The 25,926-nt window shown below is 42.0% G+C and overlaps 1 protein-coding gene across 1 annotated transcript; it reads right to left on the bottom strand.

Annotated features, from left to right (window-relative positions):
* Positions 1-5,395: 5,395 nt before the first annotated feature.
* Positions 5,396-24,458, bottom strand: ADTRP (androgen dependent TFPI regulating protein). The gene is made up of 6 exons (XM_087707464.1): positions 24,134-24,458; positions 20,633-20,767; positions 18,902-19,003; positions 10,344-10,459; positions 6,366-6,517; positions 5,396-5,539 (listed from the first exon to the last, which is right to left on the bottom strand). Exons 1-6 carry the CDS (start codon positions 24,302-24,304, stop codon positions 5,499-5,501), a joined length of 717 nt encoding a protein of 238 aa, XP_087563590.1. The 5' UTR covers positions 24,305-24,458; the 3' UTR covers positions 5,396-5,498.
* Between the last annotated feature and the right edge of the window lie 1,468 nt (positions 24,459-25,926).

The following is a 25,926-nucleotide window of genomic DNA, read 5'->3' as shown; positions in this document are numbered from 1 at the left end:
AAACAGTTGCTCTTGAATCCCTTTTTTTGAACTTGAAAAGTAATGCCAATGTTTTACCAATAGATGGTGCTAAACAGTTGCTCTTGAATCACTTTTTTTGAACTTGAAAAGTAATGCCAATGTTTTACCAATAGATGGTGCTAAACAGTTGCTCTTGAATCACTTTTTTTGAACTTGAAAAGTAATGCCAATGTTTTACCAATAGATGGTGCTAAATAGTTGCTCTTGAATCACTTTTTTTGAACTTGAAAAGTAATGCCAATGTTTTACCAATAGATGGTGCTAAACAGTTGCTCTTGAATCACTTAAAAAAAAAACAACTATAGCTTTATGGAGATAGTTGACAAAGATACTAGGTGGAGCTTTTACACCTGTGAAGAAACTAACAATCAGATTCCTCTTAAACTTCGTTTCAGCTGGACATTAAAAAACAACAACCGAGTTTACATAACTAGAAAAGGTGCAGAAATAATGGCCAAAATAATCACAAGGTTGGAAAAGCCTTATAGTATTTAATATTTTTTAAAAAACCTAAACACTGGAGAGGTGGAACCATGTTATTTATAAATTTAAGGAGTACATAAAAATTATCTGTCATTCGTCTAAATTCTAATGAATAATAATTTTCAAGGAAAACATGACGTCTTGTTCACACACATTGCAAAGTCAACCTATAGTGTTTGCTCATCACCAGATTGATGGATTTTAAGGGAAATTAAATCCATTCTGGGGAATGTCTTATGACTGCCATGTTGCAATAGATCAGTGATTCCCAAATAAGACTTGTGGACTTCAACTCCCTTGAAGAGACTAGTTGAAGTCCACAAGTCTTAAAGTTGCCAAGTTTGGGAACCACTGCAATAGATCATATCCAGCATCAAAAATAGAAGCACAGTTCCAGCAGAGACTCTTATCCTATTTACTGGAACCTGGCTTTACCAACAAAACAAGATGGTTATTAGACTAATAAAGGATAATTGTAGCTCAGGGTTGAAAAGTGTTATTAGTTTTTGCCTCCTCCAGTTCCTTCAGTAACTGAAGACTACATTAAGACCTGACATTGCAGAGAAAATAGGAAGCTATCAGAAATTTGCAGTCCTGTGCCAGCACTTTAGAGTTGCATTCAACCTGAAAAACTGCAATGCCACCTCCCTCTCTAAGAGTACCAATTGGTCCCCTTTTATAGTCCTTGTTGACCAACCACTCACTTAGCAGCTATTCAAAGTTATAATGGTGCTAAAACTTTTTTTTTATACAACCAATTTATGACTTTTGTAGCATCCCTCGGTCATGTGATCTCCATAACATCAGTATGAGTTGTCGTGTGCCTGACCTGTGGGTTCCCCACAGTAGTGGGTTTCAAAAATTGTTTGAACCTACTCTGTGGGTGTGGCCTCCTTTGTGGGAGCGGCTTGCCGCCCATGTGACCGGATGGGAGTGACTTGCCGCCCATGTGACCGGATATGAAGATGCCGACGACACTTGTCAGAACCACCTTAAATTACCCCACACACAGCACTGGCATGCATAAGAATAGGATGTAAACTTGTTTTTTAAAAGGCATCTTTGGTTTGCGTTAAAACAACTTCAACACACGCAATGTTCTGATTGCACCACAAACGCAGTAGTCATCCTTACCTTTCACAGAGGCCCTGAGTTTTATAAATAGGAGCATGATAGTGTAGAATAATCATATCCAAGGACCAGCGGTGGGTTTCAAAAATTTTTGGAACCTCTTCTGTAGGTGTGGCCTGCTTTCCGGGTCCACTGGTGGAACTCCCAACCAGTCACATGGGTGGCAAGCCACTCCCACAAGAGGCCACACCCACAGAGTAGGTTCGAACAATTTTTGAAACCCACCACTGCTCCAGCTGTTCATCTGCCTCATTGATGTCTGACTCTGAAGGCAGCTGATAACTGGCATACGGCTCTGGCCCCCTCTCTGCTTCCAACACAGAGCCCTCACCAGAGCCTTCCCCAGACTCCAGGACTGGCCCATGTTCCTCTCCAACCTCCTCACTGTCCGAATCTGCTGCCAGCTCCACTAGCTGCTGGCAGGCCCCAACACGTAGCTATCTTCACATGATTTCCCATTTAGCAATTGCTTCACTTAGTGGGGAAGTTGCCAGTCTCCATTAGGACATGAAATGGGGACTACCTGTATTTGTGATATCGTTCAGGCATTAGTAGCCACTCAGCTTTCTGTGAATAAAACATGGCTTTCTAGAGTAACGGTTGAGCCAAAAGGCAGGTAAGGGCATTTGCTGTTATAGATCCTGCATAAATGTTTTTGAAATAATGTTTTATATGGGAACACACTGCATTGCCCTTCAGTTTGATTTTCATCGCAGTTTTGTATCCTTATTATGGCGCTTTAATTTTTAAAAGCAGACCTAATCACAATTTATTTTCTGTAAATTAACTGAAATTGATCCTACTCATGATTTAAAAGTTAAACACATAATGTAATAATTAGGAATAAGGCTCCGGCTTTCTTATTCATCCTCTATAAATATGCAAATTACAAGAACTATTCATTAACGTATTTATAGCATTAATTTTCTTTTGTTTAAATATGAGGTTATTTCAATTGCATTTTGATTTATACTGCACACCCTTATTCCAAGTTCTGAATTCCTGGATTTTTTTCATGTGTTTATTGTTTTTTTTAAGGAATATATAGATAGTTCTCATTCAACTTATTCAGAAACCGTTATAACGTATGAATGGTGCTCAGTGTAAAGGTTCCCCTTGCACATATGTGCTAGTTGTTCCCAGCTCTAGGGGGACAGTGTTCATCTGTTTCAAAGCCGAACAGCCAGCACTGTCCGAAGACGTCTCCGTGGTCATGTGGCCAGCATGACTAAACACCGAAGGCACACAGAATGCTGTTACCTTCCACCAAAGATGGCTCCTATTTTTTTCTACTTGCATTTTTACATACTTTCGAACTGCTAGCTTGGCAGAAGCTGGGACAAGTAACAGGAGCTCACTCCGTTATGTGGCGCTAGGGATTCGAACCACCGAACCGCCGACCTTTCCGACTTGACAAGCTCAGCGTCTTAGCCAAAGAGCCACCGCGTTCCCAGTGCTCCGTGACTGGTCCTCAAAAGTGCTGGCTGCCACAGCACTTTTGCTGTCAAGTGATTGTCTCTGTAGCTGCCCCAGCCCTATGGAACGATCTACCCCGAGATCCGGACCCTCCCCACTCTCTCGGCCTTCCGAAAGTCTACCAAGACCTGGCTGTTCCGGCAGGCCTGGGGCTGTTGATCCTTGATTGAGTTCCAGCCCCACTAAGAATTGAGTGTATGCTGTGTTCTTTTTAACTTTTTAATTTTTTTTTAGTATTTTTAAATTGTTTTTATGTAAGCCGTCCAGAGTCCTTCGGGATTGGGCGGCATACAAATTCATTAAATCTTGAATCATGAATCTAGGTGCTTGGTAACCAGCCAGGATATCAGATTGTTGAAACGTTCCCCCTGCCCCCCCGCCATGCAATTGTGATTTCCAACCTTCCCAGTTGGCTTCCCACAAGTGAAGTCAGTGGAGGAGCTGGCAGGAAGTCAGAAATCCTGATCTTGCGAGATTCTCACTTAACAACCCACATGGTCTTGGCTTAACACCAGCAACATGGCAACTTGTTGGGATTGCCATTGCTAAATCACATGGCATCATGCTTTACGACTTAGCAGCAGAAATTCCGATCCTAATTACAGTCATTAAGCGAGAACTACTTAGACACAAGGCACTTGAGAGACCGCCTGCTGCCAATTACCTCCCATAGACCCGTTAGATCGCACAGGGTCAGCCTCCTCCGGGTTCCGTCTACCAGCCAATGCCATCTGGCTACCACCCGGGGGAGGGCCTTCTCTGTGGCAGCTCCGGCCCTCTGGAACGAACTCCCCACAGAGATTTGGACCCTCAACTCTCTCCAGGCCTTCCGGAAAGACGTCAAAACCTGGCTGTGCCGGCAGGCCTGGGGTTGATGAGTTCCCCTCCCCTCTCGACTTGTATGGCCGTATGACTCTTGTGTATTTTAATTACGTGTACTGTGTTTGTATCCCCTTTCCCCTTTTGAGTTGTTCGCCGCCCTGAGTCCCTCCCGGAGAAGGACGGCATACAAATAAATTAAATCTTAAATCTTAAATGTCTACATTATTGTATTTGTAGCTTGGGCTCATCTAAAGAGGTCAAGAGGAAGATCAGACGTTATTCCATTTTATCCTCAAAATAATCCTAATTCATTCTAGCCATTTTTGTGGGCCTCAGCTGCCTCACTGGACTCTCGTATCTATTATTTAACACTGAGCATTTTATAGTGTCAGATTTCATATTACAGAAAGCCAATTATCATTTAAAAAAAGACGTGACTGACTTTGCGGTGTTTTGTTCTGTTACAGTTTAGTCACTTATACCGGCACATGTTGAATAAAGAAAATAGCTATAAATGCATCTGAATAAATTTAGAATTGCAGTTGAATTAACAAACAAATAGAATTTCACCTCATTTGTTATGCACTTGGGGGAGACAAAAACCATGTTAGTCATCTGGGTTATTTTGTCTCTTAGCGGGTTGTGAACATCCCATATAACAATCGGAATGCTCTTAATTCCGTGATGGCAAACCTCTGGCACACACGCCACAGGTGGCACGCAGAGCCCTCTCTGTGGGTACGTGAGCCGTCACCCAGCTCAGCTTGACTGCACATGCACGCACGCTTCCTGCCGGCCCGCTGGTTTTGGGGTCTGTGCTGCACATGCACAAGGGGTGGGGTGCACGTGCGGGGGTTGAATGAGCACGCATGGGAGGGTCCGGGGACACATGGGGGATCACACGTGCATGTGCAGGGAGGCTGGAGGAGCGCAGAGGGAACACACACATGCGTGGTGCGCACACAGGGGTGGGTGCATGCATGTGGGGGTGGGCGCGCACGGGCCGCCCATGCGCCAGGGGTGGGTTTCAACCGGTTCACGGCGGTCCCCGCGAACTGGTTGGTCGGCGAACCCGGAAGTAACTAACTTCCGGGAACGGCGAAGGGCCCACCCGCCCACTCTCCTTACCGGTCTTTGAAGGCTTCTGCGCTTCCACGCAGGTGCATGGCACATACAGCGGCTGCGCGATTCTCCGCGAGCAGCTGGATGGCACATACAGCGCCTGCGCGAGTCTCCGCAAGCAGCTGGAGCATCGCGCAGGCGCTAAGACGCATGCGTGAACTGCGCGCGTGCATGAGGAACCGGTTGGTACGGGATTAGCAACCTACCCCTGGGGTGTGTGCACACTTTTGGCACACAACGATAAAAAGATGGCTAACCATCTGCTCTAATCAATGGCAATATTTTCTTGACCGTAGTCCACATGTTCCCATGGATCTTTGTTCTTCTGTACAAGCAAAACTTTTTATTCTAAAGATTTTATTTTGGCTTTATACAGAGAGGTTCCTTAGCAATTTTCTTAGTTTCATCATCTGTCTGGCTCTTGGGATGACACCATCAGCTTTTCATTTGCATTTCCTCTTGTGAACACCAAGCGCTGCTTCACCTGGGCAAAGGCATAAAAGGGAAACAAAAATAGGGGAAAAAGGAATCATGAAGATTTAACCACAACATAGTTTTGCTGTCTGCCAAAGAGGTGTGTCACTACCTGAAGAATTGGCAAATGACAGCTACTGAACGAAATTTGGCACTGCTGCTGACTTTCATATGTGATGAAAATGAATTTTTTTCCAATGAAAAATTGGGAAATGGGACTCAGTAAATAGAGAATAATATTCTTACCTCTGCTCACTTCTCAGCATGGTCTGTGAATGGAGAGCTAAGCATTTATTTGGTTTAGCATGATGTGTGAATCTACCCATTATGTCTAGGGATTATCTGTAAACAATACCAGTATTGGATTGCTCAACAAATCCTGGCTTAGTATTATATGCAAATAAGAGAATTGAGCCTGCAGCAAAAGAAATAATTTGCTAGGAAAAGGACCTTCTGTTACCCACAAATAGCCAACTCTTGGCTGAGAATTAAACCACTTTCCCAGAGTATCTCTGGTTTGATACCCCAGGGGACTCCAATCTAGATCTCAGAACTTTCTACTTTTATGCTGATTAGCCTATTTATTTATTCAGCCCAGCCAAGTCTTATTTTCATACGCTAAGTAATAGACAGGACAGGAATATTTTCTACTCTTGAAGAATATACTTATCATAGCCTGCTAATTTTTAAACTCTCATTTTCTAATGAATGTACAAATCAATCCGCATCTGAAAAACAATGACAAATGGACAGAATACTGGATCAAAACATATTCAAATAGATACATAAATGTGCTCTGATAAGTTCAAAGGATTTCTTTGTAAAAGCAGACTCACCCCAAATCATGCGGTTGAGAAATCTTCCTAACATGTAGTAGAAGAAAAGAGAGATAACAGCAATTCCTGCAAACACTATCATGCCAACTGGACTTAAAAACTTGAAGATAGGATATAGCCACTTTCCTGTTTTAGCAAAAAAGTAGAAGATCCTGGAAAGAGAATCAATTTCTTTCAGTTAGGATATCTCATTATGAAACAAACAAGACCAATTGGTTCAAGTTTAATTAGAATTAGAATACTTTCCCTAGTAATGATCAACTCAAGGATCAGTACATCATCCGTCCATCCATCCAATGCAGAATTTATATCACTGCCAGAAAGACTCCCGAAGAGGCAATGATCTCACTGAGGATGGGATCAAATCATCCTCAATTCCATGGGATCTGTGATCCGTTTGATACACTAAGCCTTCTTCAGTATAGATATCCAACCACACATACCAAGGACTGTCATCCAACGTTGCCACTCGTGTGACATCACGCCACATCCTCCCTACTGCAGCTCTATGCTAGTTAATGTAATAAGAGGTATTCCTCAAGTTATGAATCTAATGGAGCCTCATACTTCGAACAGTTCACTTCCTCCTTTCACCCACCCATTTGCTAATCAAATGCCAGGCTCGTTAAGTGCACATAAGGTACTGTATTTTTCTGAGTGTAAGACGCACCTTTTCCCCCTATAAGAGGGTGAAAATTTAGATGTGTCTTATACACCAAATGTAGCCCTGCCCACCCACCCTTTGCCTTCTGCCTCCCAGCAATTTACTTCTTTGCAGCAAATGGAGAAAATGGGGCTTGCAAAGCCGACGATAGGTTATGGCAATCCCTGCAGTCGGAAACAGCTGATGATCGGGAGGCCACAATTGAAAGGGAAACTTGCTGTTTGCTTCACAGAGGTAAATGGCTGGGAGGCAGAGGCAAAAATTTTTTTCTCCTTGTGCTAATCAGGCTGTTTGCTGCAAGGAGATAAATCGATAACTATAAATGCCTATAGAACGTTCAAATTATTAGACTTATTTTTTTTAAAGATTGCTTTATTGTTGTTCTAGACAACTTAACAAAATGAAGAAGCTTTTAAAATAAAAGCTTGATCTGAAGAGGCCCAGTGCTATTGTATTTTCTTTTTTAAATAGCAGAGAATAAGGTATACTTCCAGAAAGCCACTTCAATTTTAACAGCATCTGTACGAGTAGAGTCTGAAATGTAACACCACAAACAGTGTATATCATCTGTACTGTTTGCTGTTTGTTGCAAGGAGGAAAATTGCTGGGAGGCAGAGGAAGATTCCTCCCCCCGTTTTCCTCCCCAAAAGCTAGGTGTGTCTTATATTTCGGAGCGTCTTATACTCAGAGAGGGGAAGGCCATTGGAGGCCTACTGATGGACTAGGCCACCTACTGTTCTGACCCCCCTCGTTTCACACCAAAGCACTCCAAGCCAAAGATACTTTATGGAATTTATTAATAGACAGACAGGTCCTTGGCAGCAAACCGGCACAGACAAGCCTTGGCAGCAATCCAGCACAGATAAGCCTTGGTGAGCCTGCCAAGCTCACAATACTGTTCATCAAACATTAGTTAATGCATTGACTTCTGCAAAAGGGGCGTGTGCACAAGCATTCCTTTTACAGTCTGGAGAGGAGCCTAATGACCACCAGCTGAGTGCAATTACCTCCTGTAACTGCGTAATTGTTCCTTACGCCTATTAGCTCTCCGGTGCCGGGCATCCAGGAACAACTCCCTTGGCTCCTCCCCACTGCTGACGTCCGGATCACACTCCCCTGTCTCCTCCCCACTGGTCCAAGGCTCAGGCGCCTCTTGGTGGCCAACCAGCCTCTCTGCGGCCTGCTCGGAGTCGGAACCCTGTCCAGGGTCCTCCACATCCTCCAAAGCCGACTCATAGGGCCCCTCGCTGTCGGAGTCTGGTGGCAGCTCCAACGGCTCCTGCTGGGCCACAACACTTACCTAAGACCACCCAAGGCCTCCCCGACCCACTGAAATACTTCATGCTCCCCAAATTGCTTCCCCCACCCCCAACGTGCCTCAATGTGTCATTTGACTTGTGAAGCTCTAGCAAGCAGTCTCCTCTCCAGCCTCGTGTGTCCCGTCGACACTCCGTTCAGCCCTCCACGGGCCTCCTCTCGCCCCAGGAGGCTTCATTTCGGCTGGCAAGGTGCTAAACGAGGCCTCTGGGTGGCCGAATGGGGCTTCCAAGGGGCAGATCTGCCCTTTGGGAGCTCCATTTTGCCTGGCAATGTGCCGGGTGAATGTTGCAGAGCCTCTGCGGTTGTTTGTAAGGGTGAACAACTGCCGTGGTGCTGCAAGATTCGTAGTTTCAGGCCTCATTCGGAAACACTAGGGGTCACTGATCACGTAACTTCAAACATTTGCTAAGGAAATGTTTGTAACCTGAGGATTACTTGTAACTGAACTGAAAATATTTGTGTAATAAGTTTTAGAGATAATTGAGATTGGTTGCTAAATAAGGCAATCACTAAACAGTAGTGGTGACTTGCAGGTGGGCCTACTCACCCAGGTTCTATTCTGTCCTATTTAGCCACGTTTTCTAAGCTGTGTGCATGCATGCAAGCCATGCGCACGAACCAAGCGTATGCGGAAGGCCGCACACATGTGTGGAAGACATGCATGGACTCACAGTTTTGGTGCGCTGGTGGTGAAATTATGTGAAATTTCCACTGTCCAGCATCTCTTGCCTGAAGCAACCAGTTCATTTAGTTGAGTCGAGGTGGCGCAGTGGTTAGGGTGCAGTACTGCAGCCACTTCAGCTGACTGCTAGTTCTGCAGCTCGGCGGTTCAAATCTCACCGGCTCAGGGTTGACTCAGCCTTCCATCCTTCCGAGGTGGGTAAAAAGAGGACCCGGATTGTTGGGGGTGATATGCCGACTCTGTAAACCGCTTAGAGAGGGCTGAAAGCCCTATGAAGCGGTATATAAGTCTAACTGCTATTGCTATTGCTATTATTAGGCTGGCCTAAAGTATCAAATATCTAAATAACCTAGTATTATTAGGCTAGTCTCTCCCTCCTCCTCCTAATCTGGTTTAGGGACTTTCTCCAATACATGTGGGAAACCCCTTTAAAATAAACTTCCCTAGCTAACATCCCCTTTGTTGGATTACAAGTCCTATATTTGAGAGTTCTAAGGAAGTTGTAGTTCAGTATTTCTGGCGAGTACTAAGTTGAAGAATACTCATGTAAACTTTACATTTGAAGGAGGGTTGGGAATATGCTATGTTCCACAAATTACAATTCCCATCGTTAGCTACATTTGCTGTAGCTATTAGGAACTATAATTTTTCAATAGCAGGAGGACCAGGAGGTGCTTCCCAACCCTTGGTTGAAAACAGAAGTTGTGAGAAAAGTTTTAAAACAGGAAAACTAGTAGAGGCAGTGATTTGTGCAAACTGGCATGACTAAACACTGAAGCTGCACAGAACGCTGTTCCCTTCCCACCGAAGGTGGTTCCTGTTTTTCTACTTGCATTTTTACCTGCTTTCAAACTGCTAGGTTGGCAGAAGCTGGGACAAGTCACGGGAGCTCACTCCGTTACTCAGCGCTAGGGATTCGAACCGCCGAACTGCCGACCTTTCTGATCAACAAGTGCAGCGTCTTAGCCACTGAGCCACCACATCCCAAACTGGTACTACGGAATAGCAATTTGATAACTAGCATGAATAATCTGAATAACCTTAGGAGTTAATTATCTCCCCATGTGACATAGATAAGGGTGTATAATGCAAATTCCAAAGTCCCTCAAGGTCAGATCAGAGTTCACTGCAGCTGTATTTGAGGATATTTTTCCCTGCAGGAGGGAGAGAAGAAAGTTGCTTCCAATGAGGACACTAAGGTTGGATATTCAACTAGATGAGGAACAGAACTGTTTCCTCACTTTTTTGCCAAACATCATGTAAAAACAAACAAACAAAACCCCTTTAATTCATTTATTTTTTAGAAACTTACCAAAGTAGATAGGCCAGTGCAGCCGTTCCTAAGATAGTGAGACTTTTACCCACTGCTGGATACTTATGAGGGATAACAAACATTTCTACCAGGACCAACAGAAATACCAAAGTGTGCTGGAAAAAAAGACAGTGCTTTAGACAAAGTGCATTTGTGATGAAAAAAAAAAGTTAAAAGTACAATCCCCCAAGTAACAAGAGAGTTATAGTTTGATGTAAGAGGCAAGGATGTAGGGAAGTATGGCTACTTTGACAGGCAACAGAGATCTTCCAAAGAATCTGTAGAGGTACCAACCCCCCCAAAAAAGTGGAGTTCTTTCATCTTTTCCTCCTTAATGTGGCTTTTTAAATGGAAAATTAAAGGAAGGAAGTTGGGAGAGTTTCAAAGAGAAGTCGTAGTCCTCTGGGTTCTAAGGATAACACTACGAATATGGCAGGGCAATTGGAGAATAAAAGTCCTCAAGCCTTTTTTACCTTTTAAAAACTTTATAATTCTTCTATCCCAAACCTCCAGATGGCAGCAACCGACCAGGCTTGGCTTGATTCAGAAACAAAGTCAGGTTGAGCCTGGTTAGTACTTGGATGGAGGGTTAAATAATCCCAGAAGAAAACAGCAAACCATCACTGTTTGCCAAGAAATGTGAATACAGGTGAGTCTATGAAGTCACCAAAATCATCCTTCTGGGATTCTACAGTCCCTTCTTTGTTTCTGAACTCACTTTAACAAATCAGATATTTGTTGTATTATGTATGTATGTATGTATGTATGTATGTATGTATGTATGTATGTATGTATGTATGTATGTATGTATGTATGTATATCAGTGGTGGGATTCAAATAATTTAACAACTGGTTCTCTGCCATAATGACCAGTTGGGTAGGCATAGCTCGGTGGTCATGTGACAATGTGGTTGTGGCCAACTCACGTCGATGGGCGCTTCGCCTTAGCTGATAGAGCCGAGGTGGCGCAGTGGTTAAATGCAGCACTACAGGCTACTTCAGCTGACTGCAGTTCTGTAGTTCGGCTGTTCAAATCTCACCAGCTCAAGGTTGACTCAACCTTCCATCCTTCCGAGGTGGGTAAAATGAGGACCCGGATTGTTGTTGGGAGCAATATGCTGACTCTGTAAACCGCTTAGAGAGGGCTGAAAGACCTATGAAGCGGTATATAAGTCTAACTGCTACTGCTATTGCTATTACAATGTAATAAAGGTTAACCGGAGAGGCAGTTTCTGTAAGCAGGGCAATAAAGATTAGGCTAGAAACAACACCAGAATGTTTCCTTCCTGCCTTCCTTACAGGATTAGCCCTGTAAAGTGGAAAAAAACAAAAGGAAATTTCTTCCAACAATCGGTTCTCCGAACTGCTTAGAAAGTTACCAACTGGTTCTCCCGAATAGGTGCGAACCGGCTGAATCCCATCACTGATCTATCTATCTATCTATCTATCTATCTATCTATCTATCTATCTATCTATCTATCTATCTATCTATCTATCTATCTAATCTCTATCTCTCTCTCTCTCTCTCTCTATCTCTATCTATCATCTATCTATCTATCTATCTATCTATCTATCTATCTATCTATCTATCATCTATCTATCTATCTATTTATCTATCTATCTATCATCTATCTATCTATATATATCTCACGAGTGTCAAACTCGCCACATCACGTTGATGTCACGTGACATATTCCACCCTTTTTTTTTGCCTTCAGGGAGCTGGGGTGGGTGTGGCCTGAGTGTGACACATCTAGTTTGACACCCCTGTTGAAGTATACTATATTATTACTTGCTGTATATAATGTCTAAGGGGCATGTGAATGGGTAATTACGAAACTAAATAAACCAAAGGTTTGGGGATGGTAAAACTGAGCTGGGCAAGGATTTTTTTTAAAAAAATCATTCAAGTTTGCCTCATTTGGGTTTTATCCATTGGTAACAGTACACAGTGAAAGAACAATAGTTTACAACAGCAAATTAGCTCACAGTGATTAACGTTGATACAGCCAAAGACCACAATCATTGCATGATTGGCCGCTTAGTGCAGTTTTCTATTTGCCAATGGCTTTTAATTAGCTCTCCCGAATGAATTCCTTTTGCTAGACAATGGAAAGCTGACTGCAGAAATGACATTAGTAATGGACCATATACTGCGGCTTAAAGCTAGTTGAAAGCCCTTTAAATGCATTGTTTTTTCTTCTCTGGAAACCGGTCTTTTCTCATAGCAATTTTTAATATAACTTCAGTCAAATTGCATGCCACGAGCCATTAAAAGCAATTAAACTTCATTTCCACTATAACATATTGTTTAATTTACCATTCATTCAAATAAATGCAAGCTTTGTATTTTGAGCAAATTAAAAACAAAACTGTTTGAAAAGCAAAATCGTCATAATTATGTCTCAACTCTCATCAATCTTTGAGGGTTGATAAAAATGGGACAGTGACTCATTTTTTTACAGTTTTCATTCTCTGTTTTCTTTTTCGTTTACTTGTAACAAATAAGAAAACCAACAAGGGAAAATGATGATTATACTGGGATGATCCTCCTGCTAATAAAAAGAGAGAAGAGAAAACCTGATCTGAACAAGGCATCTCACTGTAAATAATCAAAATACATGACGTTTACTTCAGTTCAGGGGTGGGTTTTTCGCCCTGTTCCAACCGGTTCGGTTGGAACGGGGCCGGCGGCGTCCTCGTGCACGCGCGCGGTGCACGCATGCGTACTAGCGTCTGTGCGATGCTCCAGCTGCTCCTGGAGGATCGCGCAGGCGCTGTATGCGTCCTGCGCATGCGTGGAAGCGCAGAACTCGTCAAAACCGGGTAAGGAGCGCGGGCGGGCGGGCCCTTCGCCGTTCCCAGAAATTACTTACTTCCGGGTTCGCCGACCAACCGGTTCGCGGGGACCGCCGCGAACCGGTTGAAACCCACCCCTGCTTCAGTTGCTCACAGACACTTTCTTTCGGTTCTGTATTGCCTTGCTTTTATTTATTTATCATAACAGAGGTATTGTTTACTTATTCATTAAAAAAAAAGGTTTGCTTTATTCAGCACCTGCTGCTCTGAGATTTTATGAAAGGGTAATAGCACGTTCAACTTATGTGCAGTGAAATACTGAGCAGAAGACTTAAGATTTCCTTCAAAGACAAACTGCAGTGTTACTCCTAAGGGAAGACTTTGCAGTTTGATTAGTTTGCAATGATAGTACAAGGTAGTCCTTGTTTAGCAACTCTTCAATTACTACCATGATGAAAAAGTAATTTTATATATTTACAATCCTTGCCGCTCTATAAAGGAAAGGAAAAGCTGACGTGAGACCATAAGCACCATCACAATTTCACATAGTGACTGCTCTGCTTAACAACCAAGTTGCCGGTCCCCAATTGTGGACACTAAATAAGGACTATCTGTATCTGCAGGTCTGTCATAATGTGTGACCCGTCAAAACCGCGGTCCACAAAAGCGCGATCGACGAAAGCGCGCATTTGACGTCATCACAGCGCGACGAAAAAAATTTAAAATTGAAATAAAAATTAAATTAAAGCAAGCCGATTCACATAAAGGTAAGGGTTAGGGTTAGGGTTAGGGTTAGGGTTAGGGTTAGGGTTAGGGTTAGGTTAAGGGTTAGGGTTAGGTTTAGAGCGTTAGGGTTACGTTTAACGTTAGGTTAAGGGTTAGCGTTAGGTTTAGCGTTACGTTAAGGGTTAGGTTTAGGGTTAGGTTTAGGGTTAGGTTAAGGGTTAGGTTTAGGGTTAGGTTTAGGGTTAGGTTTGGGGGGGTTAGGGTAAGGTTTTCGCTTTATTTTTACATTTTTCGATCACAGCGCGATGTTTTCGTCGCGCTGTGATGACGTCAAATGCGCGCTTTCGTTGACCGCGATTTTGTCCTCCGCGGTTTTGTGGTGGAACCGTCATAATGCTGCAGGTTATTTTAGGATGCACATTTAAGACCGTTCTCATTTCCACTTGTACTTAATCTCCTGGCAGTATCTGTTTTATGCCACATCCCCTTAAATTTGCCTTCTTTTTTTCCAGTCCCTAAGTGAGACAGACTTAAATTATCCTTAACTGTACCTGTTGTTAAGGTAGTGTTTTCTTCCTTATTCTGACGTTATCTAAGAGCAGTTTTAAAGGATATAAAACCTGCTAGATTTTATTACCTTGGAGGAAATAGGTAAATGCAGTGACTGAGAACAGAGGCAACACAGGATGGCAATAAGGGATAGCATAATCCAAGTGGATTTGGCTTTTTGCCAGTTGGAGGATTCTCTTAACAAGTGTGGCAGGCTTGTTACTAATTTAACTGCAGTGATTCACTTAACCATTGTGGCAAGATAGATCGGAAAATGGAGCAAAAAGCAACTGTCTTGCTTAGCAACAGAAATTTTGGGCTTCATTATCAAGAACTACCTGAGCTCTGTTACTGGACAGGTAACTGACATGAACTGTCCAATTTAATCTGTGTCATTTGTTCTATTTTAATTCTGGTAGGGAGAGCAGTGTTTCCAAGTTTTTCTATCACAGGTCTCCAAACAACTGAAAACCATCTGGGATACCTATGGTCTGCCAGGCCTGCATTTATATTCCTTTTAGAATTTTGGCCTGCCACACTTTCTCTTATTTCATTATGCTGTTTCTTTAAGTACAGTCAATGGGAGGGGGGGATTAGAAGGAGTAGGACTTTGGAATGTATTGTTTTTCATTCTTTGCTAGAAGCCAAGGTCATCCTTTGTCTCCACACCAGTACACCTGACCGGAAGAAGCTGGGCATGGACTCCAACGTGGAAGGAGATTGGACCATGGGATGGATCGTGGGTGTGGGGGCAAGATCATGAACTTTTAACTGGGTGGGATTCTGATGTAACTTCCAGAGTTGGGACCCCACAGCTATGTGCCAACATGTCTGCTTTATTAAATTGGAGCTTTAAGCATAGTTTTGCCTTCGACTCTGATTTAATTCTGCATGGTATTTGGAATGCTGACATGGTTGCTATTACAGAGGAAAGGGGCACTAATTGACGCTTCTTATGTATTGGGCTAGACCGGTTGACTTGCCAAGTCAACATGACGAACCAGAAGAACAAGAGCAGGTTATGTGGTTGAGTCCTGAAATACCTAGACGTTCAACTCGTGTAACTAGACCACCTGACAGGTTATCAGGCGTCTATAACATGTCAGGCAAATAAGGTTCCTGCAAATTACCAAGAATTAACTCTATATCCAACTGAGGAACAGAAAGCTTGGAAAGATGCAATGGAAAAGGAATTGAAATCATTGCAAAGTTTAGAGGTGTATGAAAACGTAAGGTTACCACCAGGTAAACATGCCATTGGTTGTAAATGGATTTTCAAACTTAAAAATAGTGTAGATGGGACTGTGACCCATAAAGCCAGGTTAGTTGCACGAGGGTTTGCTCAGTCAGCCAATGACTATGATGAGGTTTTGCGCCTAGTTTAAAGGCTACAACGTTACGTGCAGCATTAGTGTGGACAGCTAAGAATGAATATATCGTTAATCATTTAGATGTAGAGACAGCATATCTTCATGCACCGTTGCAACATACTATATATTTACAGAAGCCTGCAGGATTTAAAACTGATAGTATAACTGATTGCTGGAGGTTGAACAAAAGTCTGTAAGGCTTGAAGCAATCAGGATATGAATGGAACCCACGTATAGTGAAAGAGTTAACTAAGATAGGTTTCAAAGCTGGCACGGCTGATCCATGTTTGTTTAAGAAAGAAGGTGATGGTGTGATTTCATTGTTGCTATTGTTCACTGATGACATAGCATTAATCACTAAAACTGAGCAAGAAGCTATGAGTATTATAACACTGTTAAGGACGAAGTTCAGTATAAAACATCTCGGTGAGATTAGGCAATATCTTGGGTTAAAGACAGATAAAACTAGGGGAGGATACAAAATCTCACAAACCGAGAAGATTAACCAGCTACTCAGAATGTTTGTGATGGAACTGTGTAAACCAGCTAAAACTCCAATGGGTCAGGAATTTAGCCATGATGATGTAAAAAGCCTTGTGTTTGATAAAGGTATTTATCAATCATTGATTAGTAGCTTATCGTATCTGAGTAATTGGTCAAGGCCCGACATAGCATATAGTGTAAATCAATTAGCCAGGTTTAATGCTGAACCTACTGAAAGGCACTGGCAAGGCGCTAAGAGGATATTAAGATATCTTAAGCAAACGATGCATTATGCAGTGTATTTAGAACCTAAGAATGATCTGAGCTTAACTGCATATGCTGATGCAAGTTTTGCTACAGATGTGTCTACACGGAAATCAACATCAGGGTTTGTTGTATTCCTGGGAAAAGCACTAATTGGATGGCGGTCTATTAGACAAAAACATTTAAGTCTATCGACTATGGAGGCTGAATTCTCATGTTTGCCATTATTATGTACAGATGTAGTTTGTTACAAACAACTCCAACAGTATATGGGAATTAATGTACGAGAGCCTATTGTTGTTTACGAAGACAATCAAGCAGCAATTCAGATGGCATCCAATCTTGCTGTAAAAACTAGGTCAAAACACACTGATATAAGATATCTGAATGTACGGCAAAGTGTGAATAGTAAATTAGTTTCACTGGAGTATTGTATGTCTGAAGATAACATTGCAGACCACTTTACGAAAGCCGAAGGTACTATAAAGCATAAACGTTGTTGCGAGGAATACGAATTAAGATTGTAAGATTTATATATTATCCTACCCAAAGGGGAGAATATTAGGAATATAATCTAATGGTTGGGTTGGCAATATATAAATCATGTAGCAATGCTGTACCTGTTTCTTTAAATCATACTGTAAAATGTGATTGGTTGCTGTTTTCCTCAATTGGCCATAAGAGGGAGCCAGAATGACTGTTAGCTCTCTGTTTGTTAGATGCTGGGCTGATCTGATCTGAGTGTTTTGGAAGCTGGCTGTTAGAAAGTGCCATGAGCTATTGTAAGTTTTGCAACTGCTAGCAAACTTTGAGTACCGGACTGATTGTATGATACTGGACTATGTTATTTGGATTATCCCTTAACTGAAAGACGTTGATGGCTGACTGTCTTATCCGTGTATGACTTGCACTGTTTGATGGACTCTGATACCTCTATTTCCACGAAAGTAAAAGCCTATTTAAACTGCAGTGTCTCTGTATGCTGGTTTGTGTGTTCTCCAACACAACTCTCACAATGCTTCGCTGAATGTACTCGCACTCCCAACGGGGAGCCAAATTTCCGGCTGTGTGAATGATGGAAATTAATGTTGGGAAGTGTTATACATTTTGTATACATGGTATACATTTGTATACGCTGGCATGTTATACAAACTGGAGAGAGGGGTTCATGGCAGACGTGACCCGACAAATGCGTGCCCAACAGCGCGCTGACAAAACCGTGGTGATAAAACCGCGACGTCGACAGCGCGCCCACAAAAGCGCGCTGACAGAAGCGTGATTACGGTTAAGGTAAGGGTTAGGGTAAGGGTTAGGTTTAGGGTTAGGTTCAGGGTTAGGTTTAGAGCGCGCTTCTGTCGGCACACTGTTGTCGGCGCACTTCTGCACTCATTCATCGGCGCAATTTTGAACTCACGCTTTTCTCCCCACAGTTTCGTCGGCGCGCTTTTGTCGAGCACACATTTGTCGGTGAACCCATGCCAGATATTCCTGTCATTTGATCCCATCATCCTGAGTTGAAAATCTATAGCCAGTAGCCATGCCAGGGAAGATTTTAAAACTCCAGATATGATTCTCTTTGTTGGATTGACTGTTATGACTTAAGATCGTACCAATCTTTCCTAACACTGACCCTCCAAGGACTGTTAGTAAAGCACACCCCTAAAGAGCCTGTTTTGCTGGAAGCATTGTTGCCCTTGATCAGCCAAAAATGTGTCTACATATTGTTGTTGGTTGGCTTTGCTTAATAGCATACCAATTAAAACACTGAATCTAGAATACAAGATACATATAACTGTTAGCATCCGTTTTCATAAATGATTAGTATACTTAATCATTTAGTATTCTCATTTGATGCTGCTACGAACCTTAGTTGGCAACACTTATACTATGGATTTTAGGCTGTTTCATTCCTTCCCAAATTATTTATAAATAATTATCTGTATTCCCAGTCTTTCTCAATTTATATACGTACGGTTCACAGCCAAGCCTTTTCTGTAGGAACTGCAGAATAAAACCTAGAAAAGTTATCTCTGCCCTCATGTAATGAATTCACATCTTTCCATTGATTTACTCTACATTTGGCAAGGATGAATTCCACTTACATTTCCTTCAAGGCTTCTTTGGCAATTCGCACTCCCACTTTTCACATATAATAGTATGAAAAGTTAAAGAGAGAAGATGAAATGAAAAATTGTGATGTCTGGCCATGATTCTGCCAATTTAAAGCTCTTCTCGTTAACTTTTTATAACAGATTAAGTGTGCGACTGACTATTGAAACAAATGAACCTAAATCTGAATAATTAGCTGGGATAATATGCTTATTCTGACTGTTTTTGTTATGTTCAGCTTTGGTTTTTTTTACTCACCATTCCATGATTAACCCATTCAGGAACAATTGAATCCAGATATTTTGGGTAAACAAGGTTCCGATCATAGAGGTATATACTCCAAAATGTAGCAAACACAAACTAGAAAAAAAGCAAAGAAGAAAAGTGTCAATTGACCAAATTTACGATGTTTATCTACAGTATATATAGCAATAGCAATAGCAGTAGACTTATATACCGCTTCATAGGGCTTTCAGCCCTCTCTAAGCGGTTTACAGAGAGTCAGCATATTGCCCCCAACAATCTGGGACCTCATTTTACCCACCTCGGAAGGATGGAAGGCTGAGTCAACCCTGAGCCGGTGAGATTTGAACCGCTGAACTGCTGATCTAGCAGTAGCCTGCAGTGCTGCATTTAACCACTGCGCCACCTTGGCTCTTTTATACCTATCTTACAGTGTCTGTCTGTTTGTAATAAATAGCAAAACTGTCCACATTTACACTTACAAAGGATATGGAGGTGGGTTTTTAAAATGGCAACTTTTTAGATCAACTGTGTTTGAAATGGGAAGGTGGTGGGTTTACTTAGACAAGGCTTGGAGACCTTCTAAAATAAGGGTCTCCAACCTTGGCAACTTTAAGACTTGTGGACTTCAATTCCCAGAGTTCCTCATCTGGGAATTGAAGTCCACAAGCCTTAAAGTTGCCAAGGTTGGAGACCCTGCTCTAAAAGGTAGTTTTCGGTTAACTATAATAACTTGGACCAGGAACTTAGTTGCTAAGCCACGCTATCATAAATCAAAACATCACATGACCACACCAACTTATGGCTGCAGTTCTGGCAGTTCCAGTTGCTGTTGTTAGGTGAATCCAACTGGGTGTTGTGACATCTTATGGTTCAGTCGTGGGTTGCTTATCCTGTTCCAACCGGTTTGGTTGGAATGGGGCCGGCAGCGTCCTCGTGCAAGCGCGCAGTTCACGCATGCGTCGTAGTGCCTGCGCAATGCTCCAGCTGCTCACGGAGAATCAGCTGCTCGCAGAGAATCGCGCAGGCGCTGTATGTGCCATGTGCCTGCGTGGAAGCGCAGAAGCCTTCAAAGACCGGTAAGGAGCACGGGCGGGCGGGCCCTTCGCCGTTCCCAGAAGTTACTTACTTCCGGGTTCGCCAACCAACCGGTTCGCAGGGACTGCCGCGAACCGGTTGAAACCCACCCCTGTTATGGTTGCCATTTACGACCTGAATTACTCTACTCCTGCAAACGGAGCATTTTTGAGAATGTTATTTTGGTACTCTTTGATACCTGTCTTACTACCTAGCAGCCTAAACTTGACTTCTCAGATGTTTTTCCTATGTCATAACTATTGCCTCCCCCCAGTGCTATCACCAACTTTTCTAGACAGCTTGTAGTACCTATAGCTATATATCAGACAAAGAATTCACTATAACATATATATTTTTTGCTTGAAATTATCACATCAACCACACTAACAAAGCTTCCGTTTTAAAAGGAGTATCTTCAAGTATGACAGGATCTGGATTCGTTACTCAAGAATTAGGTTCTGTCTATAACAGCATTTTTGTTATCCCCAAAATGATGTACTCCTTCCGATGACCCTTATAAACACTTGGAATTATACTAAACTGGGTATCAGCTACAATTCGCTCCTGCTATAACACTAGGAATTAACTTAAAATCAAATTATTGTTTATCCAAATAATTATCTAATTCATGTAATTCATCTTGCATTGGTAAATATTATTGCAACTTACTGTGGCTACTGGAAAAGCCAAGCTACTAAAGATCAAGTCTTTAATACATGTCATGGTCGTGGCAATTCTTCGTTTCTTCATTAGTATGAATGCACTGGTCAGCAAGGCGATTGCGTAGAAGAGAAGCTGCAAAATCTAAATTAATTACATCTTGTGAGCAATTGATCATCCAAAATTAAGTTGTACATACTGTACCTCACCAAATTATATGCTTACGCTTTAGAGGATAGTTTTCAGGTTAAATGTATTTTTCTTGCTGGAAATATTTTAATGATTTAGTTTGGGTGATAAACTGCCTCATTGAATGAACTTAAATAAGAGAAGGCAATTAAATGTGTAAATATCCAGGCATTAAAAGAAGAAAATCACCTAAATAAAAAGTAATATGGATTCTACTCTCAGAGGAATTTTAATACAAAAAGGTTATTTCACATTATCTAAGTTCATGTGAAGTTGTGTATTATTCTGATTAGCAGTACTGTTTTGCTCCAAAAAACCAGATTGCTTCGATGCATCAGAACAATCCAATCCAATATTTTGAAAAAAAAACACCACCAAATTGAATCATCAAAGCAGAGCAATTCAATATACAAACAATAACCAAAAGAGAACAAATCAAAGTGAGTTGTTGCTTCAATTTTGCATTCCACATCAATGGGATTAAATTAAATCCCTTTTTTTCAATCCAGTTGAAGCCTTTATCATTTGAATCGTCCCCATGGAAATGCATCACAAAACATTATGCAAAATCAAGTCTACATTTGATGGAATGATGCTTGAGGTACCAAATAATAGAAGGGAGGAGAGCTAACCTCTCATTGCTCCTTCTTGACTGTTGTGGCCCATCAGGAGCCGTTGGAGCTGCCACCAGACTCCGACAGCGAGGGGCCCTATGAGTCGGCTCTGGAGGATGTGGAGGACCCTGGACAGGGTTCTGACTCCGAGCAAGGCGCAGAGAGACTGGTTGGCCACCAGGTAGCGCCTGAGCCTTACACCAGTGGGGAGGAGACAAGGGAGAGTGATCCAGAAGCCAGCAGTGAGTTGTTCCTGGATGCACGCCATCAAAGAGCTACTCGGGGTCATTATGCAATTACAGGAGGTAATTGCGCTCAGCTGGTGGTCATCAGGCTCCTCTCCAGACTATAAAAAAGACTGTGACATGCCCCTCTTGCAGAAGTCAACGCATTGACTAAAGAGAACGTAACTAACTTGGCAGGCTGGATTGCTGCCAAGGTTTGTCTGAATTGCTGCCAAGGTTTGTTGGACTTGCTGCCAAGGTCCTTATCTGTTTGTTTGCTTGGCTTTCAGCCACTGAGATTCTGGTCTTGCTATTAAAGGACATTCTAATTAAGCTTGTCTCGGCTTTCGTTACTGGACGGAGGAGGGGGTCAGAACACTTGACCATCCATGTCATTCCCTTCTGCTGGACCAAACTTGCCATAGGGTTTATCCTGCATTACAAATTGGTCTACTACTTCTACAGCTTTCAAGTAATATCCAATGACAGTCCAATTAACTTACCACAAACTCATTGAAGGATAGGAGAATACCATCTTGTTTGTTTGCCTCAAGCAGTAAAATGTCTAGGCTAGCTCTACAATTATATCCCAGATACTGTACTAAAAGAACCAATTTGACACAAATACATTAAAGAGTATAACATTATGCCAGGAAAACAGTATTGTATTTATTTTACTTGGTTTGGTTGGTTTATTGGATTTATATGCCACCCTTCTCCCAAGGACTCAGGGCGGCGTACAATATTAAAAAAAAACCACATATTATGAAAGACCCCTGGGTGGGGCCTGACTAGTAATCAATGCCAAATCCGCCGAAACAACTGGCTGCTGTGATACAATTCTGTTGTTGTTATAATAATAATAGTCATGATCATCATCATCATCGGCAGCAAACCGTATCAACCATTAGCACCAGTCACTGGTATTTTTAATACATTTTTGAATGTTCAGTTGGCTGAGTCTCATGTTTAATGAATGAAGTATATAATAATAATAATAATAATAGCAATAGTAATATTTGTGATACATTTTTGAATGTTCTGTTGACAGAGTTTCATATTTAACGAATAAGGTTATTATTATTATCAACAACAACAATAATAATACATTACGACGTCCTAGGCCCCTGGGTGGGGCCCGACTAGTAACCAATGCCAAATCCGGCGAAACAACTGGCCGCTGTGATACAATTGTATAATAATAATAATAATAATAATAATAATAATAATAATCGCAATAGTAATATTTGTGATACATTTTGAATGTTTTGTTGACTGAGTTTCATATTTAATGAATAAGTTTATTATTATTAGTAATAATAATAATAATAATCATCATCATCATCATCGCTGGCAGCAAATCGTATCAACCATTAGCACCAGTCACTGGTATTTTTAATACATTTTTGAATGTTCAGTTGGCTGAGTCTCACTGTTGACTGAGTTTCATATTTTATGAATAAGTTTATTATTATTATTATTATTATTAATAATAATAATAATAATAATAACACCAATCATCATCATTGGCAGCAAACCGTATCAACCATTAGCACCAGTCACTGGTATTTTTAATACATTTTTGAATGTTCAGTTGGCTGAGTCTCACTGTTGACTGAGTTTCATATTTTATGAATAAGTTTATTATTATTATTATTATTATTATTATTATTATTATTAATAATAATAACAACACCAATCATCATCATCGGCAGCAAACCGTATCAACCATTAGTACCAGTCACTGGTATTTTTAATACATTTTTGAATGTTCAGTTGGCTGAGTCTCACTGTTGACTGAGTTTCATATTTTATGAATAAGTTTATTATTATTATTAATAATAATAATAACAACAACACCAATCATCATCATCGGCAGCAAACCGTATCAACCATTAGCACCAGCCACTGATATTTTTAATACATTTTTGAATGTTCAGTTGGCTGAGTCTCATGTTTAATGAATGAAGTATATAATAATAATAATAGCAATAGTAATATTTGTGATACAGTTTTGAATGTTCTGTTGCCTGAGTTTCATATTTATTTAACGAATATGTTTATTATTAGTAGTACCAATAATTATTATTATTCATATTATAATTGCCATCACTGTTATTTTATTTGCTGGCAGGGCATGGATCTGTCAATCAGCTCTCACACAAACGGCTCCCTTTGTTTTTAAGCCGTTTGGGGTTGAAAAGCTGGCGGGACAGAGTCCATCTCTGACGTCTCCCTCTCCATCTTCTTGGCCTTTCAAGGATTCCTTTCTGCCACCGTTTTAACTCTCCTCTCTCGCGCCGACTGCTTTAAACCTTACACGGACTTTTTCTCACATTTTTACCCGTCCAACACCCGGGCTGGAATCCCCGCCAGGCTGGGCTTCTTTGCCGGAGGAAGTTTACAAACCGGCTCCTTCTTTGGCTGGGCTCCTAGAAGCGGCTGGGAGAGAGAGAGAGAGACGGGCGTCGTAGCGCACTTACCACGTCGAGAAAGCTCAGATATTTCCACTGGCTGCCCGAATACGGTTTGTGGCTGCTGCTTTCGGCTGTGCGGGGCTCCGGCAGGTTCCCCACGAAGGTGATGGAGTAGAAGAAAAAGACATACCAGGCGAAAACAACGCCGTAGTAGACGGGGCGGGCAGAGGGGTGCATGGTGCGGCTGGGGACCGAGCAAACCCTTCTCCCTTCTCCTCGCGTCTTCTTCTGCAAGCCGCGCACTCGCTTGCAAGAGCGCCGCCGGTTGCAGCGACAACTCCGGGCCGGCTTTTTTTTGCACAGACGGTGCAGGCTGAGGCTTGGCAACCGGATAGCCCAGTAAAACACTGGTTTTGCTTTTGCTTTTTTTTTCCCCGCCCGCGTTTCGTTTGGCAACCCTCCCACAATTCAGCTATTCGGGCAGAAATATCTAGCTGCAGATAAGCTGCCCGTTTGGACTTTGATCTTCTAGAATAAAGGATGGGTGGTATTTGCTAAGGCAGTGTTTTTCAACCTTGGCCACTTGAAGATGTCTGGACTTCAACTCCCAGAATTCCCCAGCCAGCATTCGCTGGCTGGGGAATTCTGGGAGTTGAAGTCCAGACATCTTCAAGTGGCCAAGGTTGAGAAACACTGTGCTAAGGTGACCAGATTTTCAGATTGGTAAAGAGGGACACCTTTGACCGGGTGGGTGGGTGGGGGGTGTTGATTAAAATTTTTATATGGAACAACAAGAATTTTCATGCAACGCAAAAAATAGTCTTGTAATATTTTTTTTTAATTTCGACGTAACTACAATTTGCAAACATAAATTGTAACTGTTGCCAAACATCCAAATTTTGATCGGTTCCACCACCAAACCGCGGAGGACAAAATCGCGCTCGACGAAAGTGATCGAAAAATGTAAAAATAAAGCGAAAACCTTACCCTAACCCCCCCAAACCTAACCCTAAACCTAACCCTTAACCTAACCCTAAATCTAACCCTAAACCTAACCCTAACCCTTAACCTAACCCTAAATCTAACCCTAAACCTAACCGTTAACCTAACGCTAAACCTAACGCTAACCCTTAACCTAACGCTAAACGTAACCCTAACGCTCTAAACCTAACCCTAACCCTTAACCTAACCCTAACCCTAACCCTTACCTTTATGTGAATTGGCTTGCTTTAATTTTAATTTTATTTCAATTTTTAATTTTTTTCGTCGCGCTGTGATGACGTCACATGCGCGCTTTCGTCGATCGCGATTTTGTCCTCCGCGGTTTTGACGGGTCACGGTGCTGCAGAGTCAGTCAGTGAGGAGGTTGGGGAGGAACATGGACCAGTCCTGAAGTCTGGGCAAGTCTTTAAGAAGATGTTGGATAGCCATTTGTCTGAAACAGTATAGGGTTAGGGTTAGGGTTGGTATATGGTATAAGGTTTCCTGCCTAGACAGGGGATTGGACTAGAAGACTTCCAAGGTTCCTTCCAACTCTGCTATTGCATTGTATTAGTTCATATGGTCGGTTCAATCTCTGAGAAGTCCTATTTGACTCTGTGCTATGTTTGGCCTTGCAAAACTAATTGGCAATGAGGGCTCTGGAAGAGTTTCAAGGGAGATAAATGTGGGTGCTTGTCAATATTACCCTGAAAGACTGTGGCAACCTGAGCAGCGTGACCCGTCAAAACCGCGGTCCACAAAAGCGCGATCGACGAAAGCGCGCATTTGCCGTCATCACAGCGCGACGAAAAAAATTAAAAATTGAAATAAAAATAAAATTAAAGCAAGCCGATTCACATAAAGGTAAGGGTTAGGGT

The sequence above is a fragment of the Thamnophis sirtalis genome, unplaced genomic scaffold (assembly GCF_051295495.1).
Source record: "Thamnophis sirtalis isolate CommonGarterSnake01/CBP01778 unplaced genomic scaffold, rThaSir2_p1.2 scaffold_2, whole genome shotgun sequence".
Taxonomy (NCBI): Eukaryota; Metazoa; Chordata; class Lepidosauria; order Squamata; family Natricidae; genus Thamnophis; species Thamnophis sirtalis.
Note: the sequence above shows the minus strand (reverse complement) of the source record. Positions and strands in the feature narration are given on the sequence as shown.

Coding starts and splice junctions, on each gene's coding strand:
- ADTRP (XM_087707464.1), bottom strand. CDS start 24,304: ATGCACCCCTCTGCCCGCCCCGTCTACTACGGCGTTGTTTTCGCCTGG. Junction 20,768..24,133: donor ATCTGAGCTTTCTCGACGTG/GTAAGTGCGCTA, acceptor TAATTAATTTAG/ATTTTGCAGCTTCTCTTCTA. Junction 10,460..18,901: donor AATGGGTTAATCATGGAATG/GTGAGTAAAAAA, acceptor CTTTTTTTCCAG/CACACTTTGGTATTTCTGTT.